The following is a 22,035-nucleotide window of genomic DNA, read 5'->3' on the forward strand; positions in this document are numbered from 1 at the left end:
TTATTAACAACATTACATTAAACAATTATTAATAATCTTACAATCATAGTCATGCTAGTTTTTAAATGCTTTTGGTAGTTTTTAAAAAAAACTGTCTAAGAATCTGCGCAATGATTTTAAAATACTATTTAACTTGAACGGAGATTTTTTGACACGTTTTTCATGTTTTGAAGGTAGGTATAAAATTTAAATATTTCACTATGATATATATTCGGTAATATGTTCTATAACTGTAACGGTTGTACACTTTTTAATTTATTTTAAATAAGGCTTCGCTCGGCGAAAATATAAAGATACTAATACATATAATAAAATTTATTTTCTATCCCGTGGAAATTAAAATTACGGCCGCGTTCCTTGTCTACATTATAAAGAAAACTTCTATGCGATTTCTGGGTTTCTTGGTTCAAAGGCTGCGCATTGTTGATGAGTCAGTCAGTGTCAGAGCTTTTTTTTACATACCAAAGTCAAATCATTTATTCAAGATAGGTACCATTGTACATACACTTTTTGACTGTCAAGAATTGTTGAGTAATTAAATTAAGTACGTATACTAACGTAAGTACATTGAAATGGCTGTGATACAATGACAGACTAAAAGATGGACTGGACGAAACTATAAGGGTTCCTTCATTCGTTTTACCGAAGAACCCTAAAAACCTACTTACAGCCAGCATGAGTCTCTGGAACTAAATTAGTTAAACTTCAATTTAAGCGCCCAATTGTCTTAACAGACGTCCGTTTGAAAGGACACTAGATAAGACTCCACTACTAAGTTCGTACGAGAATTTCGCTTCAACTATTTAACCAAATTAATTTCGAGCTTTCCTATTTTGTCGGAGCTGGTGGGGAATATGAGTACTCTATTTAATCAAATGAAACTTTAATGATACCAAACAATATACTTAAGTATGCTTTGTTACTCTTTAAATTAAATATTATGGGTATGGGATTCTGTTAAAGGATTAGTTTGGTGTTTCAAACGCTTTTCTAAAAGCGGAAAATCTCGTTATATTTTTTCCAAAAATAAAATGGAACGTAATTATATACTTAGTGGTGATTCATGAGTGATTGTGAAGTCCTAACAAAAACAAGTGTAGATTAAAAATTTATAACATCCCCGATAAGTCAAGGTTACAGTAAATAGAAAAGACTTGATAACTTTCAAACGGCTGAACCGATTTTCTCGGATTATAGCTATACGCTCGATGAAGCCACCTTTCAAACAAAAAAACTAAATTAAAATCGGTTCATTAGTTTAAGAGCTACGATGCCACAGACAGATACACAGATATACAGATACACACGTCAAACTCATAACACCCCTCTTTTTGGGTTGGGGGTTAAAAACCATCAGATCACTGTCAAATTCAATTTTGCTATTTTTCTTATCCTGATGTTCCGCGATCGATCAGAAAGTTAAAGGATAGAGATGTGTGTGAAACTTACTCAACTGTGGCGATAAAAAGTTCATTGAGTGATACAAAAAGTTGATATCACAACACATCAAAAATTAATATAAAAATTAAAGTCCTGACTCACTAATTGACTGACTCTTTTACGCGGGTTGGACCTAAAAAGCTGATTCAAGATTCTTTCTTTGTAGAAACATTTTTTACAATCAGATGTTATTTAGTATGTACAATGTACATTGTACATATAAATACTGAAAATAGATGCCCTTTAAAATGTGGATAAGAAACGAGAATTTTTCCAAATCCCTATGGGATAAGGAATTAAAAGGATTATTTTGAACGAAGCCGTCTGTCCGTCGCACTTTTTTTTTTTTTAATTTATAGACTAGCACTTGGCTGCAATCAGACTTGCTGGCAAGTGATGATGCCGCCTTTAGAAGGAGCGCGCTTGCCTAGAAGATGCCTATTGACTATAAAGGCCTTCCTGTTGAATAGACCCCTGTACCAATCAAACTTTATTAAATACTATCTAAGGCCCGCGACTTCATTCCGTGTATATAGGTTTTTTAAAATCCCGTTATTCTTTATTTCCCGGGATAAGAAGCAGCCCATGCGTATCCAGGATATAATTTATCTCAATTCCAAACAGCCAAATCCGTCCAGTAGTTTTTGCGTGGAGGAGTAACAAGCATCCATACATAGACCGCCTTTACAATATTAGTGTGATAGGAAGTCAGCAATTCCCAAGCCGCAAGATGAAGAAGCAAACGCTTTATAGAATTCGTCAGCTCTTGGCCCACATTTCGTAGCAAACAATGATACAGTGAATAGTGATACTGATACCCTGATAGTCAGTCGTTGGCCAGCTGTGTCGTTGGCAGGTCGCGTCGGTGTGGTGAAGTGAACGAACTAAACAAGCAATTGGTGCCCATGACGTCTCTAATATAATTGGTACAACCGTCATGTCTAAAGTCAAGGTAATCAAATTGATTGTAGCGTTTCGATTTCGTTTTGTGTTTACGTTTTTGTGACTCTACTCTGTTAATTCAAGTATGTAAATCTTGAGTATTTTTAACCCCCGACCCAAAAAGAGGGGTGTTATAAGTTTGACGTGTGTATCTGTGTATCTGTGTGTCTGTGTATCTGTGTATCTATGTATCTGTGTATCTGTGTATCTGTCTGTGGCATCGTAGCGCCTAAACGAATGAACCGATTTTAATTTAGTTTTTTTTGTTTGAAAGGTGGCTTGATCGAGAGTATTCTTAGCTATAATCTAAAAAAATTGGTTCAGCCGTTTAAGAGTTATCAGCCCTTTTCTAGTTTTCTTGTAGAAAAGAAGGTTAGATAACCGTTAGGTTCATAATATTATGTCAATAGACAAATGTCAAGCTGTCAAGATGGACGTTGCCTAAATTTATAATTATTTATTTGAAAATGATGTTTTGGAAAACTCAAATACTTTGGATCGTCGGGGGTGTTATAAATTTTTAATTTACACTTGTGACTTAACTTATGACTGTCGAATTTTCGGATGTAACGTTTCTTATGATATTTTGGATTAGTTAACGAAAACTTCTCTTAACTCAATATAATAAATTATTGGTACTTAACGCCTAGCACACCGACGCATTTCGCATGCGGTTGCGAAATATCAACAACTTTACGTTTACGTTCGTTTCTCTACCGTATATGAATGCGTTAGTGTACTAATGCCGTTAGTACACCAACGCATTTCGTACGCGGTATCGCAACATCAACGAATTTACAGGCGTTAATCGTTTCGGTAACGTATGCGGCGTATTCGCATTCGGTAATATAGTTGATTACGAATTACGGTACGTGTGCCTTAAGTAGTCCATTATTGCATGGCGTGAGTTTCTTTATAATACGCCGTGCAATAATAGACTTCGTAGCACGAGTATAGTATCAGTATTTTAAACTGTGACCTAAACGCGTGATATTTATCCATGACTTAAGTAGTACATTTTTGCACAGTAGGTATTACCTTTAGATTTTCAAGAATAAGCCTACGACTATCTCCGTAAGGCAAACTAACGCTGTACCTTTCGACGAGATATTATGTTAAACGGATTAGATTGTGAAAGGTAATAAACAGATAGACAGACACTTTTTCGCATTGTTGACCCCCGTCCCAAAAAGAGTGCTGTTATAAGATTGACGTGTGTATCTTTGTATCTGTCTCTGGCTTCGTAGCTCCTAAACTAATGAACCGATTTTGATATAGTTTTTTTTGTTTGATAGGTGGCTTGATCGAGAGTGTTCTTAGCTATAATCGAAGAAAATCGGTTCAGCCGTTTGAAAGTTATCAATCAGCTCTTTTCTAGTTTTCCTATAGAGGTTTTCGTTTCGGGGGTTTTTTAAATTTTGAGTTATTAAAATTAGTATAGCTCATCCGGTAGCCGGAAAGTCCGCTACACTTGAAATTGCAAATTAACTTTTTACAAATTTTTATTGGGCAGGTACATAATTAATTTTTAGGGTTCCGTACCCGAACAGTGACTCCGTTCTGGTAAGACTCCGCTATCCATCCGTCTGTCTGTCTGCGGGCTGTATCTCGTGAACCATAATAGGTACACCTGAAATTTTAAGAGATAATATGTTTTTCTAGTGCCGTTTTAACAACAAATACTAAATATTTTAAAATAACATGAAAATTTAAAAAAAGTGTTTTTCTATGATGGTACGGAACTCTTCCTGCGCGAGTCTGGGTCATACTTGACCGATATTTTTAAAAGTAGAGTTTCTTGACAGCCATTTCGGTAGAATTAACGATTCGGACCAGTGGTAAAGTAGGTGTAAAGCCATTGTAAGGTCTACATGAATAAATTATATCTGATTTTGAGGCATTATTTATGTAAACATAGGCAAACCCACCTAACCTGTTAACCTACTTCGAAAGTTTTAGTTTTTGCGATATATAAAACACAGTACCTAATTGCTTCATCTCAAACCAGTCGACGATCATTTAAATTATAAAAAAACCTGGATTTGACTCGCTCCAGCTATGCGAGGTATTTCAATTTAGTTATTAATTAATTATTATATTACTTACTTACTAGCCATCGATTTCATCCGCGTGGATTTTAATTTTCAAAATCCCGTGGGAACTCTTTAATTTTCTAGGATAAAAAGTGCCACTCCCTAGGTCCTTAATTTATTCACGCAAAAATCACGCCAATCCGATTCCCAGTTGCGGCATGATTGAAGAACAAGCCAACAAACAAACACACTTTCGCATTTATTATATTAGTATAACTAATATTATGATGTAGACCACACAGCGTTGAGTCAAAAAACTTGACTCCTCAGCAAAGATTTTCAGAAATTCCATACGATCGCAACCGGGGTGTGTTAGTTAGTATGTCATAAAAATAGACCTTTCCCGAGAGATTTTGGTATTGCTACTAATAACAAGTGTAAATTAAAAAATTATAACACCCCCGACAAGTGAAGGTTACAGTAACTAGAAAAGAGCTGATAACTTTCAAACGGCTGAACCGATTTTCTTGGATTATAGCTTAGAACACTCTCGGTCAAGCCACCTTTCAAACAAAAAAAAAAACTAAATTAAAATAGGTTCATTAGTTTAGGAGCTACGATACCACAGATAGATACACAGATACACACGTCAAACTTATAACACCCCATTTTTTGGGTCGGGGATTAATAAATTGGTGGAAACTTGAATAAAATCTGCTAATCACTTTTGAAACTTTTGTCATTTCAAACAAAATAGATGCGCGGTCGGCTGATTGTACCCACTTTATTTACTAACTACCATGTTTTTGTAAATATTTTTTACAATCACTATCATTATCATTATCTACTAAATTGCATGAAGGTACGTAGGTAGTACAATGTTGTAGTAGTTATGTATTATTACCGGTAAAACGAGTTTATAACTGAGCCCTGAGGGGGATTACTATATTTTAGATGTTTTTAAATAACAAAATAAAATTGAAATCTAAAACCCGACTGCGATCGTCCTAATAAACGCTGAATATTATAGTAAAATTGTTTTTCTGTCGCTTGGTATATTTTAATTACATTTATGAACTCAGAATTTTTTCCTCTTTCATTTGACTTCCCACTCGATACAAAAGCAAAAAAAATTTTTGGAGACCCCCACTTTTTTCCATGTAACATCCGTTAGGTCAATTTTTTTCGTATAAAGTGTAACCTATGTCACCCGGACCTTTATGACGAATCAATTGACACCTCATTCATCGAAATCGGCCCAGTAGTTTAGGAGCTACGGTGGAACACACAGAATCTGGATACAAACATACATACCCACATACATACATAGACTGCTAAAATCATAACCCTTCTTTTTGGCTTTGCCGCAGTCGGGTAAAAATTGTAGATCCTATACCTATATACCTATCTGATTTCATAATTAGCGTTGATTAAGATTTATCTCCCGAGAATTCCCCACCATTACGTGATTAAGGAGCCGTTACGAAACAGATTTTTAGCAAAAATGTGAGGGTAACTTTATTCACTGTAGTGTTGCGATCAAGAGATGGTACCTAGTAAAGCATTTTTGAGAGCAAAAGATCAAAATATCTAGTCATAATAGGTACATATTTTATCGTTAACTATGAAAAAGTTTTTTCTTACCCTAGCATGTGGTATCTCATTAATATACCATTCTTTGGAGCTCATTGAGTTAGAGAACGAATTTTTTTTTTATTCTTTTTCTATATAAAAAAACCCGGCCAAGTGCGAGTCAGACTCGCGCACTGAGGGTTCCGCACTCGGGTATTTTTCCGACATTTTGCACGGTAAATCAAAAACATTTTTGTGCTGAGGTTTATATCAGAAACTAAACTAGTTAAGAATATGTAAACAATAAATCATAGATTCGGTAGTTTGTCAGCTGTGACCAAAACGAAGGAACATTTTTTGGGTTTTTTGACGGTTTGGTGCAATGTCTAGCAGGGAAATGAATATAATATTTCAGACCTCCAAACACCACACGCTTGCCAGTGCTTGTTGTTAGCTGGTTGTCACAAGTATGTGGATCCGCCATAAGAGCTACGTAAATGAGTAATTTCCTGTAATGTTATCAATCGAAACCTACGCCGGTATGTTTTTATTAGGAGGAAGGTTTTTTATTATGTACATAAACGTTATATTCGTATTTACTTTTCATACACATAAGTATTCCAAATGTATGCAGTTTATTAATTTTACTTACATGTTTTGACGCAACGATGCAATAAAATACTGGTCAAGTTTGTGTCGAAAAAAAAAAAAAGATTCCGACGAATTGAGAACCTCCTCCTTTTTTTGAAGTCGGTTAAATGCAGAAATGGTTCCGTACCAGAGGACAGACGAGCGACGGAAAGCGACTTAGTTGTATACTACGTAGAGACAAGGTAGAGACATAATAGTTACTTACCTATTTTATAATTTAAATTCAAAAGGAAAAGTGTTTTTGTTTGTTGGTTTGTCCTTCAATCACGCTGCAACGGAGCGACGTGATTTTTTGCATGGATTCAGTTAAAGGCCTAGAGAGTGATATAGGCATCATTACCTAAGTATATTTCACTAGACAAAGGCATGTAAAAGTTCTTTTTAACCCCCGATCCAAAAAGAGGGGTGTTACAAGTTTGATGTCCTAAACCAATGATCCGATTTTAATTTAGTTGTTTTGTTTAAAAGATGGCTTGATCGAGAGTGTTCTTAGCTATAATCCAAGAAAATCGGTTCAGCCGTTTGATAGTTATCAGCTCTTTTTAACCCCCGACCCAAAAAGAGGGGTGTTATAAGTTTGACGTGTGTATCTGTGTATCTGTGTGTCTGTGTATCTGTGTATCTGTGTATCTGTCTGTGGCATCGTAGCGCCTAGACGAATGAACCGATTTTAATGTACTTTTTTTTGTTTGAAAGGTGGCTTGATCGAGAGTGTTCTTAGCTATAATCCAAAAAAATTGGTTCAGCCGTTTAAGAGTTATCAGCTCTTTTCTAGTTTTCTTGTAGAAAAGAAGGTTAGATAACCGTTAGGTTCATAATACATATTATGTCAATAGACAAATGTCAAGCTGTCAAGATGGACGTTGCCTTGATACATCATTATTTATTTGAAAATGATGTTTTGGAAAACTCAGATACTTTGTCGGGGGTGTTATAAATTTTTAATTTACACTTGTCTAGTTACTGTAACCTTCACTTGTCGGGGGTGTTATAAATTTTTAATTTACACTTGTTAATGCAAGCAATGAAAGAGTTGCTATGAGAACCTCCCTCAGTTGTTATGAGAGAAAAACCTGAATCCATGCACAAAAAGTTGCGATATCATCTCGTAATGTGATAATAGAAGGAAAATTGCACTCTTTAGGTGCAAGAATACCTAGTCACATGTCTAAAGTTAGCGTGTGTTTATCTGTTGGTGTAAGATTACTACTTTACTGTTTAACAGGGCTCTCTCCGTCACTCGCTTCATACAATCGTAGTTCCAATTTCATTTGAATATTAAGCAACCAAAGTCCATGAAATTTTGCAGACATATTCTAGAAACTAATATCTGTGTCTGTGGTGTTTTAGATTTTTCCAAAAATATGTAGTTTCAAAATTACAGGCGCTCGAAGATTTGTATGTAAATTTTTATGACCGCGTTACTTTGAAACCGAATATTTTAACAGAAATCTGGAAAACCACAAACAAAGATATTAGTTTCTAGAATATGTCTGCAAAATTTCATGGACTTTGTTTGCTTAGTATTCAAATGAAATTGGAACTACGTTTGTATGAAGCGCGTGACGGAGAGACCCTCTTAAGTTAAGATAATAACTGCAAAGGTAGTTAAGTAGTTAAATTGTTTGCACCGTAGTTTGCACGGTTTCCTATCTCACTTATATTTAAACAGCTTTCCGCTAATCACTATAGCTTGTTCCTACTTACCTACTGTGTTGTTGGTTTTTCGTTATTTAGTTTGCTTTGCTTCAAGGCCGAGATTAAAAATTAAAGCTGTTTGTTACAATTTTTTTTCAAATATCAAGCCATAATGATTAATATTCCCCTTTCTCCAACTAAGCGTAAAGCTTGTGCTAGGAGTGGGTACGACAACAGCTCAACGGTAAAGTACAGGTAAAGTCCTTTTCATACCCCATTTGGCATAGTTATCTTACTCTGAAAATTGAAACACATTTTATTTATTTTTAGGGTTCCGTACCTCAAATGGAAATATGGAACCCTTATAGGATCACTTTGTTGTCGGTCTGTCTGTCAAGAAAACTATAGGGTACTTCCCGTTGTCCTAGAATCATGAAATTTGGCAGGTAGGTAGGTATTATAGCACAAGTACAGGAATAAATCTGGAAACCGCAAATTTGTGGTCACATCATTAAAAAAAAAACTTAAAATATGTTTCAATTTTCAAAGTAAGATAACTATACCAAGTGGGGTATCATATGAAAGGGCTTTATCTGTACATTCTAAAACAGATTTTTATTTATTTTTATGTATAATAGTTTTTGATTTATCGTGCAAAATGTTGGAAAAAATACCGTACGGAACCCTCAGTGTGCGAGTCCGACTCGCACTTGGTCGGTGTTTTTAAAGATGTAACCACAAATTCACGGTCTTCGGGTTTAATCCTTTACTTGTGCTATAAGACCTACCTACCTGCCAAATTTCATGATTCTAGGTCAACGGGAAATACCCTTTAGGTTTTCTTGACGGACGGATGGACAGACAGACAGACAGACAACAAAATGATCCTATAACGGTTCAGTTTTTCGTTTTGAGGTACGCAAGCCTAAAAAAAGAAAAAAATTACATTTTTTCGAGTCATGTTTTCACTTAGGTACCTAGTCTCGTTCACTCTTGTGGGATCGCGCGTGTCACTTTCTCTCAATTGCATCGGGCAGTAATCTACTTAACCCCTGGGCGTTGACCTCTTTATTACTACGGACCACATATGCTCAAACGAGCTACTGTCGCAAGGGAATCAGATATAGGTCACACTTTCATATCGAGTTATTGGATGTGTGAATTTTGTTTGTTTTATGACTGACTGTGTTGATTGACTGTGTACTTTGCAGTAGCTTTGCTGTTTTTTAAACCGAACAAGAATAAAAATTCGTGCACGAAAGGTGCCTATGGGAATTATTACTAACTAATGTTTTAGGCTTATTTCGTGGTTCAAACTTGAAATATCGCCAAATAAAATCATCAAATTAATCGTGTCTTGTGCCTGTACGTTATCTACTAGGTTATTAGGTATGCTCTATTACTATTAAGCGTTATAATATGCCCTATTACAAGCCTCCACTGTCCGTCCATCCGTCCATCCGGCTGTCAGTCTGTCAGCGAGCTGCATCTCATGAACCGTAATAGGTAGAGATTTATAATAATTTTCATAGTGTGTAATTCTATTGCCGATATCCATATTAATATTATAAATGCGAAAGTGTGTCTGTCTGTCTGTCTGTCTGTCTGCTACCTTTTCACGGCCCAACAGTTTAACCGATTCTGACGAAATTTGGTATAGGGTTAACTTATATCCCGGGGACGGACATAGGCTACTTTTTATCCCGGAAAATCAAAGAGTTCCAATGGGATTCTCAAAAACCCATCCGATTTGTAAAAAATTTGGTACCGCGGTAGCTTGCGTCTCTGTAATTGACATAGGCAACTTTTTATCCCGGAAAATCAAACAGTTCCCAAGGGATCTTTAAAAATCGAAATCCACGCGGACGAAGTCGCGGGCATCCTCTAGTAACAAATAAAATAACTAATTATTATTAATGCCATAAGCTTACTTTGTCCTATTAGTTCACAAATTGAGAAAAACCAAATTAAATTAGAATTTCGCGGGCAGACCCGTGTAGTTAGCCTTAACTGAAAGATCGTTTTCCATAAACTACGGCAATCAGTCCCTTGGATTATAGGATCCCATTATTAGGTTCAATAACGCTAACACGCAATAGAGTTTACGCTAGGCGCTAAAATGTCGCATTTTTATCCAATTACGAAGACGTAAGAAAGGGTGCTGTGTTTATAATAGTCTTTGTATGTTTGAAATGAAAGGTTTATATTCCAAAAACAATTGACAGTCAGTCAAACTGCCGACAGAAGGGAAACCTAAAACTAAGAAATAGAAGTGGGTTAGAAGTTGATTTTCATACCTAAGTAATAAAAATTTAAATTTTAAAATTTGTGAATTAAAATCATAAAGCAGTTTTGACATCTTTCAGCACTCCGGGCACTAAAGGATTAAAGGAAAAGAACAATTTTCCAAAGTGGGAGCATAAACCACGAAGGCAAGGAAGAAAGTGGTCGCGACCCTCAACAATGAGCAATGTGACACAGAGAAAAATATTTAGACAGTGTAACTAACCGCTTCTAGTTTTACACCTGAATAAATAAAGTTCGCCAATAAGGCGTGACCTAAGTGCTTTGGAAAATTGTTTACTTACCTCGTAATGAATACCAAATTACTTTTTGTGTAAATTGATTGCTGAAAGAGTTTGAATAGGTACCTTTTTATGTTTGCACGTGACTTCTTATAAAATAGGTTCATTCAATGTCTTACCTGTCTTATCTAATTGAAGTAAATTAACTACGTATAAGCTAATAAATAATTATTTATTTGTATGTTACTCATCAAAGTTTTACTATATGAGCAAGAGTTCCACGGTTGAGTTTCTAAAACTTTCCAAATCTCTCTCTAAATTAGTTGCAATTTTACTTTGAGTAAAGAAAAAATCAAGTTTTAATTCATGTAGCCCCCAACTAATGATATTTATAGATATTAGAAACGCCTACATTTTTTGGGGTTTTGTACCCGAAGGGTGCCAAACAGACTCTATAACTAAGCCTTTGCTGTCCGTCCGTCCATCTGTTCGTCTGTAATCTGTATGTCTGTCAGCGGACTGTATATCGTGAACCTTAATATGATATTCGGTTGTACGGAACCCTTCGCGTGAGAGTCCGACTCGCAATTGACCGATTTTTCATACTTTCTATAATTCCCGGAACATTATCATGTAGGTAGGTAGGTACCTAATATTGAAATAAGCTATGCTATATTTTTTTTGTTTTTGTTATGATTTAAAAAATTCTTAATTGCACATTAAAAAAATTAATGTACTTACAAAAGCGAATTTAAAACCTAGAGGCATTCTCTTCCAGTTAACCTTTGTAAGTTAAAAGATTTTTATTTTGCATAATATTGATGGCTGTTTTAAAATCCTATTGTTTTACTTAATACATGTTTCCCAAACAATTATGCGCCATTTTAGCATCCTTTTGTTTACGGACTGCGTCGTGAGAATTGTTATGATAGGTATGTCAACATTATCCAACACGGAAAACCACCAATACCACTGTGATTATAAAGGCTTCAAAATCGGATTATTTTCAGCTCCGGAGTCGGGTTTTGATGCTCAACGTTCAAAGTCCGGACTTCCGGAGTTTCAAAGCTTAATTAAAAAACCGGCAAAGTGCAAGTCAGACTCGCGCACTGAGGGTCCCGTACTTGGGTTTTTGTCCAACATTTTGCACGATAAATCAAAAACTATTATACATAAAAATAAATAAAAATCTGTTTTAGAATGTACATGTAAAGCCCTTTCATATGATACCCCACTTGGTATAGTTTTCTTACTTTGAAGATTGAAATTTGAAACACATTTTAATTTTTTTTTTAATAATGTCACCATAAATTTACGGTTTTCGGATTTATTTCTTTACTTTTGGGAGACTTGCCTACCTGTCAAATTTCATGATTCTAGGTCAATGGGAAGTACCCTATAGGTTTTCTTGACAGACACGACGGACGGACGTACGGACGGACGGACAGTCAGACAACAAAGTGATCCTATAAGGGTTCCGTTTTTCCTTTTGAGGTACGGAACCCTAAAAATCAATCATACTTCGTAAATATTCACATAGGTACAGTAAAATTGTGTCAAAACAAAAAATCCAAGAACAAAAACCAATAATATATATTTACAAATAGTTTCGGATTTCAACACTAAATAATCAAAAGTATTTAGATTTATATGTCGCTCGTAATATTGGTAAACTGAAACTTCTGTTGGAAACGGACTTTCAAGGACTTCGTCGTGATTGATCGACTTTGTATACTTGCTTGTTTATCTTATTTATTAAGTTATGTTAAGCTATGAGAGCATAGTGGTTACGACGTCCGGTTCCTATTCGGCAGGTCGGAGGTTCCTATCCCGGGCACGCACCTTACTTCCAGAGCTATGTGCGTTATAAGTAATTAAATAAGAGCCTGGATAGCTCAACGGTTGAGGAGCGGACTGAATTCCGAAAGGTCGACGGTTCAAACCCCACCCTTTGGACTAATTTTCGGACGCACTCCTGGCACAAGCTTTACCTACGCTTGGAGGGGAAAGGGGAGTATCAGTCATGATTAGCAGGGCTAATATTCTTTAAAGAATATCACTTGCTCTAACGGTGAAGGAAAACGATGCGACTTGACCTACATGCCTGAGAATTATCCATAACTAGATTATACCCGCGACTTCGCCCGCGTGGATTTAGGTTTTTAGAAATCCCGTGGGAGCTCTTTGATTTTCCGGGATATAAAGTAGCCTATTTGCTAATCCAGGATATCATAAATCTCCATTCTAAATTTCAGCCAAATCCGTCCAGCAGTTGTTGCGTGAAGTAGCAAACATACACACACACACACACACACACACATACACACAAACTTTCGCCTTTATAATATTAGTGTGATGCTCTCAAAGGTGTGTGAAGTCTGCCAATCCGCACAGGACCAGCGTAGCAGACTATGGCCTAAACCCGTATGCTAAAATCAGTAGGTATTGAATTGGCGATGGGTTTATGATGATGATAAAATACGTAGATACTCTCCTTCGAGTAAAAAAATGGTTTGTCGTGGACAATAATTTTTTATGGTCCACATTATAGTCTTTTTATCATAAGAGAAGACTATAATATATTCTAAATCACAGAATCTATACTAATAAATAAAATTGGAGTGTCTGTCTGTAATTTCGAAATAACTAGGTACCTCATATTAAGCTCATATGGTTATTTGAACGATACCAACACTGAATCACACGTTTTTAAAATTTTTGTCTGTCTGTCTGTCTGTCTGTCTGTCTGTCTGTCTGTCTGTCTATCTGTCTGTTTGAAAAGGCTAATCTTGGGAACGGCTGAACCGATTTTGACAGGATTTTCACAGACAAGTAGAGAATTGACCAGGGAGTAACATAGGCTACTTTTTTAACCGACTTTCAAAAAGGGAGTTGTGTTTTTCTACCTATGTACACCGAAATCTCCGAGATTTCTGAACCGATTTGCGCCATTTCTTTTTTAATCGATAGAGGAACTTTGCGACATTGTTTCATAAAAGATTTGGAGTCCAACTCCTCAATCCTGATGCTGCAGGGGATCTGACCAATCCACGCGGGCGAAGCTGCGGGCATCAGCTAGTTCTAAATAAGGAATAGAAATGGTATCTACGATCTTTGATTTGGGGACCGATTTTGAGCAACTCATTATCATCATTCGTCAACCGATAGACGCCCATTGCTGGACTTGTAGGGATTGCCACATCCACACGCCACGCCCTGCGACTCGTTTGATGTCGTCTGCCCGCCTATTGAGAAGTATTCCAACGCTATGCTTCCAACACCTTAGAACCCTTATTCCCAACGTCCATCAGTTTTTAACCCCCGACCCAAAAAGAGGGGTGTTATAAGTTTGACGTGTGTATCTGTGTATCTGTCTGTGGCATCGTAGCTCCTAAACTAATGAACCGATTTTAATTTAGTTTTTTTTTGTTTGAAAGGTGGCTTGATTAAGAATGTTCTTAGCTATAATCCAAGAAAATCGGTTTAGCCGTTTGAAAGTTATCAGCTCTTTTCTAGTTACTGTAACCTTCATTTGACGGGGGTGTTATAAATTTTTAATTTATACTTGTTCGAACTATGTGCCCTGCCTATTGTCACTTCACGCTGTGATATGTCAATTGCTCTGATTTTGTTATGGATTTCCTTTTTCTCGTTTCTGATTACAGATTCTGAGCCTGGGTTCTTATTCTAAGCCCTGAGCTTTCTTTTGACCAACTCATTCTAGCAAAAATATTTTATAACTAGCAGATGCCCGCGTGGATTTAGGTTTTTCGAAATCCCGTGGGAACTCTTTGATTTTCCGGAATAAAAAGTAGTCTATGTGCTAATCCAGGATATTATGTATCTCCATTCCAAATTTCAGCCAAATCCGTCCAGTAGTTTTTGCGTGAAGGAGTAACAAACATACACACACATACAAACTTTCGCTTTTATAATATTAATATAAGTGTGATCATAAATATTAATGAGTCTGTCCATTTCGCACGCTTCAGTCCCACGTGTGGTGTGCCGTACATAATTGTTGAATGTCATGTTTGCTAACACTTTTGTCTTCGTCGTTGCTAAATGAAAACGGCCGTGCTCTGTGAGATATTCCTTTGATTTGCAAATAATCTTCTCACATGTGAAAGACGAAGTGGGAAGTCTAGGTTTCGATTCGCAAATAATTACATACAGCCATATTTTGTTTGTAGCTCTGGTATTTGTAAAATAGTTGTGCAAGATAGAAAAATGTATGTGTTTGTTTGTATGTTAAAATCGCTAGTAAACTTTTTTAATTAAAAAACCGACCAAGTGCGAGTTCCTTACCCGGGTATTTTTTCCAACATTTTGCACGATAAATCAAAAACTATTATACATAAAAATAAATGAAAATCTGTTTTAAGATGTACAGGTAAAGCCCTTTCATATGATACCCCACTTGGTATAGTTAGTTATCTTACTTTGAAGATTGAATGATGTAACCACAAATTCGCGGTTTTCAGATTTATTCCTGTACTTGTGCTATAAGACCTACCTACTTACCAAATTTCATGATTCTATGTCAACGGGACCCTATAGGTTTCTTGACAGACAGACAGACAACAAAGTGATCCTATAAGGGTTCCGTTTTTCCTTTTGAGGTACGGAACCCTAAAAAATTATAATCAGTGTACGATGAAAAATTCCTATTCTGAAATAACATTTCCATTGTTTTTCCAATTTTTCCGGAGTTCAGTTTCATTTTCATGTTCCTTTTAAAACAATAGAATTTCTACCCTCACAATGAGTTCACAGATGGATTCCATTCGAGAGAATACTGAGGCATGAATGATTTATAAACTGTAGGGTTAGTATGAGATTTTACACCCCACTAATGCAACGTTGAAAGAGTTCGAACGTCGGAACATGCGTCTAGGTAGAATGGCAATAAATCTCCTTGATTTAAAGTCATACATTCTGTAACACCAATTTTTATTTCGCACGATTTCAATACAACTATCGATGAACTTGAGATTCAAAACATTGTGAGAAAACCTGCTTGTTATTAACCTTATGTTCTTAAAGGTGCGTGAAATCTGCCAATCCGCACTTGGCCAGTGTGGTAGACTTTGGTCCAAAACCATCTCATTCTGTACTCAGGAGATGTCCGGAAATGGCTTGATCATGATGATGATGATGAACTTTACAACAAGACCGTAAAGCCCATTTTATTTTGAAATTAAAGATCGAGCTTTAAAACAAGACCTCAAAAGTCCATTTTATTTTGAAATCAAAGTGTTTCGAAGATCGAATCCTATCGACTTTAGTGAAATATAAAATCTCATGCTAACCCTAATGTAGGTAAGCTATAGCTTGCGAGATTGAAGTGGGGAAAATTCATGAAACTGATATGGCTTTACTGCATTTTTATTTCTCCCTGTATGTTTGACTACTTGACTATGCTTTTGAATTATTGATAGCACTATCGAAAGAGCATTTTAACTATCGTGAGTGATATCCTTTATAAATATAATTTATAATATAACTCCAGAATTAGGTATAATAGTAACTGATAATTATATAAAATAAACTTAAATCTAAATTAAAACTAAAAAAAACTTAATTAAAGGCTGAAAATAATTTAAACTAAATCTAAAACCTCATCTAGACCACCGCAGCGAGACATTGTACCCAAAATGCTGGCAGCATTACCCCTTTGGATGGCCAATTATAATATTATTTTGTTTTAATTTTATTCGATAACAAATTAGCCCTTAACTGCCAACCCACCTGGTGATAAGTGATGACGCAGTCTTTGGTGGTAGCGGGCTAACTTGGAAGGAGTATGGCAGTTCCCCTGATCGGTTTCTACGTGGGACCGCACTGGAACGCTAAATCCTTGGCGGCACGGCTTTGCTGGCACAGAGGTAACTAGCCACGGCCGAAGCCACCAGATAAATAAAATTGATACAAAAGTCAATCTCGCGTTGTCGCCTGCAGTATATCACGGATTCAGTTCACACAGTAATCGAAGCTGTCACTTCAACACACAATGTATTCATTCGTTAAGGCCCTGTCACCTCTAGGGCTGCCATCAGTTGCCACCCATATTATTTATACGGAAGTCTGATTATTGATTTGACCCTCAATCACGTTGTAAAGAAGCAAAGGAATAACGTGATTATTGTATGATTATAGTTAAATACCAAGGGTTTAACATACTTATTTTTTCCAGGAAAGCGAAAAAGTTTTCTTGGAACACAGATTTCCTGGCACGAAGCACGCAGACAAAGTCATGTCTATACTTTTATACTAATGTAATAATAAGAGGAGGTAAAGTTTGTGAATTTCTTTGTAGGAAGTAATCTCTGGGACTACTTAACCGATTTTGAAAATTCTTTCACCAGTAGACAGCCACATTATTCCTAAGTAGCATAGGCTATATTTCATTAAAAAAATAGGGATCCTTGCGAAGATTTTAATAAGCTACCTATGCGAAGCCGGGGTGGGTTTACTAGTTTCTGATAAAACTGTAAAATAGCATTATTTTCTAGTTAAAGATAAAAATCAAAATTTTACTAAATATATTACTAAAGTGCCAACCCTAGCTATAGCAAGTAATTTGCACAACAATGGTGAGCCTGACAATATTGAAAAGGCTTGGTTTTAAATTTTACATGGTAAATAAATATTTTTAAAACTCTTGATGGGTTTGCATAATAAAACCCCCGATCCAAAAAGAGGGGTGTTATAAGTTTGACGTGTGTATCTGTGTATCTGTCTGTGGCATCGTAGCTCCTAAACTAATGAACCGATTTTAATTTAGTTTTTTTGTTTGAAAGGTGGCTTGATCGAGAGTGTTCTTAGCTATAATCCAAGAAAATCGGTTCAGCCGTTTCAGCCGAAAGTTATCAGCTCCTTTCTAGTTACTGTAACCTTCACTTGTCGGGGGTGTTATAACTTTTTAATTTACACTTGTGCATTAAGATAGTCGTAACTTTCATCATCATCATTAGCATTATCAACTAACAGACGTCCACTGCTGGACATAGGTCTCTTGTAGGGACTTCCACACGCCACTGAACCCAAAAAAATCAGCCAAGCCAATTTTTTTTTTCTGTGATGTAACCACAAATTCACGGGTTTCGGATTTATTCCTGTACTCGTGCTATAAGATCTACCTACCTGCCAAATTTTATAATTCTAGGTCAACGGAAAGTACCCTATAGGTTTTCTTGACAGACACGACGGACAGACAGACAGACAACAAAGTGATCCTATAAGGGTTCCGTTTTTCCTTTTGAGGTACGAAACCCTAAAAATACCATAAATTCAGTTAATAATCACAGCAATTGAGATCTTTAGTTTTCTCTATTTAAAAAAAATATTCCGACGAATTGAGAACCTCCTCCTTTTCGAAGTCGGTTAAAAAGATAAACCAATCGCAGCAACCTTCCCGCAGAAACATGCAAGCGCCGTGATTGATGCAGTCTTTTTGCAATCGACTAGCAAGTCATATTTTGTTATTCTTTTGCTGTATTTATCAGTCAAGGGCAAAGCTGCAAAGTGCAAAGTGATTTCTCTCTTGCATCGTGTATTTGTTCACTATACGGCTCTCATTTAGTGCAATTTCCACAACAATGGCGCCTGCTCTACCATGGTTGCAAGTTTAATTGAGTACATACTCGCTTTACCTTTATATTTACTACTTTCCATTGCTAGGGATCCATACCCAAAGAACGGGAACAGTGGGAACCTCCGCTGACCGTCCGTTGTCCGTCGCTCTGTCAGAGGGTCTCATGGACCGTTTTTTAGGGTTCCGTTCCTTAAAAGAAAAAACGGAACCCTTATAGGATCACTTTGTGGTCTCTCTGTCTGTCCTCGGACGGACAGACAACAAAGTGATCCTATAATTCCTGTAGACTGTAGTTCCTGTAGATGTTACCATTTGTGATTTATATAATTACTAGCTGATACCCGCGACTTCGTTCGCGTGGATGTAGGTTTTTAAAATTCCCGTGGGAACTCTTTGATTTTCCGGGATAAAAAGTAGCCTATGTGCTTATCCAGGGTATAATTTATCGCCATTCTAAATTTCAGCCCAATCCGTCCAGTAGTTTTTGCGTGAAGGAGTAACAAACATACACACACACACACACACACACACACACATATACAAACTTTCTCCTTTATAATATTAGTGTGAAGTGTGATGTGATACCTAAATATGCCAAAGTGTAAACGAATAAGCAGTATGAATTATTTTTTCTGGACCTCAATAAAAATTGCCAACAGTATCTGAACCCCACTTAAAATTACTTGCCGACCCCTGGTCTAGACTCTAGCATCTATTCGTGTCTGCCTATTCATTTGTTATGATCAAGCAGGCATTGTGCTCTAACCGCACAATCTCTTCAGATGTAATAAACCGTAATCAAATGCACGTCGCATTGTAGAAATGACCTCACTAAACAATTGGAATAGGCAGGTAAGAGATTTACTCTTTTGTCAATCATGATGATTATTATTTGCGTTATTTCCTGTTGATTGAATCCTTGTAAACTAGCCTTCTTTGCAGCTATTCCTCACTAGTTGACTTTTTTGGTTTTCTTTTAATATACATATTGCAGATATGATGGACCGACGATATAAAGCGGCTGGCGGGAAGTGGCTGGATGAGGAAGGATGAGGACCGGGTGTGGTGGCGCTCTTTAGGGAAGGCCTATGTCCAATAGTGGATGTCCACAGGGTGATGATGATGATACATAATGAAGATGTCTCTCAACAAGTTCAAAGTTATAATCAAACGTAAACTTATTGAAAAATCCTACTTTAATGTAAAGATGGTAAGAAAGCTTGGGAATGAGTTGCTTAACAGCTTTGATAGTTATAAGTTTTTGTTTTGATATATATTTCATATAGATTATAAGTTTTGAGATTCTTTGTTTTTCCGGGATTAACAGTGTTGTTTGTTTATCTTCAGCTATCTTAGGTAGTGTCTTTCGCAGTTGAGCCGTGATAAGGCAACAGAAAGACTTTCACTCTGAACTTTTGGTTGAACCTTGATTCATTGGAAACAAGTGTAAATTAAAAATGTATAACACCCCCGACAAGTGAAGGTTACAGTAATAACTAGAAAAAAGCTGATAACATTCAAACAGCTGAACCGATTTTCTTGGATTATAGCTAAGAACACTCTCGATCAAGCCACCTTTCAAACAAAAAAACTAAATTAAAATCGGTTCATTACTTTAGGAGCTACGATGCCACAGACAGATACACAGATACACACGTCAAACTTTTATCAGCTCTCTTTTTGGGTCGGGGGTTAAAAACCACTCGCAAAGTGGCTTTTTCGTAAGAAAAGCTTCGCTACATACGAGTAATCTAGTGCAACTGCCTAATGCGGTAATGACTTTCCAGTAGATCACGGAATCGAATCTTGAGATTCATTGGTCATTACAACAATATCCTATTTATTTTCTTATTATCTCTGTTGTATTTTTTTTTAAATAAGGCTTTCTACAGTCAATTTTTTTTAACGATATTAGCGCCATCTAGCCAACAAACTAAGATTTGTACTTTTACTACTGCCTGCTAGATGTCACTGTCAGTAGTCTTTTAAAAATTTTAGTTTTTCAAGAATTTCATATTCGCAAAACGAATTTATTAAACTATAAATTACTTGACTAAAATTTTTTTTCATGATTCTAAAAATAATTATAAAAAATTTAATTGGTTATTTTTTTTCAAGATTCTAAAAATAATTAATTATTAAAAAATTTATTAAAATGTGTCTTTTGTTAGCGCTGTCTAGGGACTACATAAAGAAGCTATATTTTTTCTATCGCACGCTAGATGTCGCAACAGACAATTTGTATTTATTAATTATAAGTAATTTTTTTGTCATTCGCTGAATTTTAAAATAATTTTATTGGCTTAATTTTATTTGTTACAGTTTTAAAAGTTAATATGTAGTTAATTATAATTTAATGTTTTAAATAATATATTTTTAAACATTTCAATTAGCGTCATCTAGGCAACAAGTAAAAAGCTATACTTCCACTACTGCATGCTTGATGTTGCTGTAATCAATAATTTATAGTATCTTTAAAACAAATTCTTATATCGTCAGAATAATAATTTATCATTATTATATACATATTTTTATATATTGTTTTACTAAAGTAATCCATGCTATCCATACTATAATATTATAAATGCGAAATTGTGTCTGTCTGTCTGTCTGCTACGTTTTTACGGCTTAACCACTGAACCGATTTTAATGTTTGGTACAGAGTTAGCTTACATTCAGGGACGGACATAGGCTACTTTTTATCCCGAAAAATCGAAGAGTTCCTACGGGATTCCTTAAGGGTCTATCCGTTTAACCGATTTATATGTTTGGTAGAGAGGTATAGCTTACGCCACGGAAATTGACTTACGCAATTTTTTATCCCGGAAAAGCAAAAAGTTCCCACGGGATTTCTAAAAAAACTATATCCACGCGTTCATCATCTAGTTAAGAATAATTATTATCAATACTTACTTAGTTATCTTTTAAAACATTCACGTGAGGATTGCCTGAGCTGGATGTTTTTCTCTCACACTTCTCTATATTAATGATCTCCACTATATCTGAAGTCTGCCAATCTGGGCCAGCGTGACTATGGCCGTGCTCAGTCGTGGCTCGGCGACGGGTTGATCGTGATATGAAGCAACATTGACCCAAATCGATAACCAGATGGGTGACCGATTTTGTCCAAAGATGTTTCGTTTCCTCCGTGCATCGAAGTTCCTAGTTATTATCACTATAACATCTGATAATAACTGTGTAACCTAGGAGTCTAAATTTTGTTTTCTTTTGTATGTAAACTGCGGAAGAATTTGGGAACCCACCGCTTTGTTATCCACTATCAGTAAAGTATGTCATAATGGGAAGGAGTCACAACCCTCAGCAATGATCTATACGACTCAGAAGGTTATTATCTCCATAACATCTGATAATAACTGTGAAACCTAAGAATCTAAATTTTGTTCTCTTTCGTATGTAATTAAATATCTACGGCGGAAGGATTTGGGAACCCACCGCTTTATTATCCCTTGAGATCTCCTACTAATTAGTAAGGTATGTTATAATGGGAAAGAGTCACAACCCTCAGCAATGGTCTATACGACCCAGAGGGATAGGCAAAACATTTGTCCGGTCAACGGGGTCAGTGCGCTTTGCTAAGGTCAATGTGCCTACACCCACTAGGTCTCAGGCCTACGTC

The 22,035-nt window shown here is 36.1% G+C and overlaps 1 protein-coding gene across 2 annotated transcripts in view; it reads left to right on the plus strand.

Moving 5' to 3' along the window:
• The first annotated feature begins 2,240 nt into the window (after positions 1–2,240).
• Positions 2,241–22,035, plus strand: part of LOC123867376 (angiotensin-converting enzyme-like) — a 42,271-nt gene continuing 22,476 nt past the window's right edge. Inside the window, exon 1 of one of the 2 annotated variants that reach the window (XM_045909382.1) lies at positions 2,241–2,392. In XM_045909382.1, coding sequence (XP_045765338.1) covers positions 2,378–2,392 — 15 coding nt within the window. In that variant the 5' untranslated portion in view covers positions 2,241–2,377. The remainder of the gene's footprint in view (positions 2,393–22,035) is intronic. The other variant, XM_045909381.1, reaches the window with a different exon arrangement.

This window comes from Maniola jurtina, chromosome 8, assembly GCF_905333055.1.
Source record: "Maniola jurtina chromosome 8, ilManJurt1.1, whole genome shotgun sequence".
NCBI classification, from domain to species: Eukaryota; Metazoa; Arthropoda; class Insecta; order Lepidoptera; family Nymphalidae; genus Maniola; species Maniola jurtina.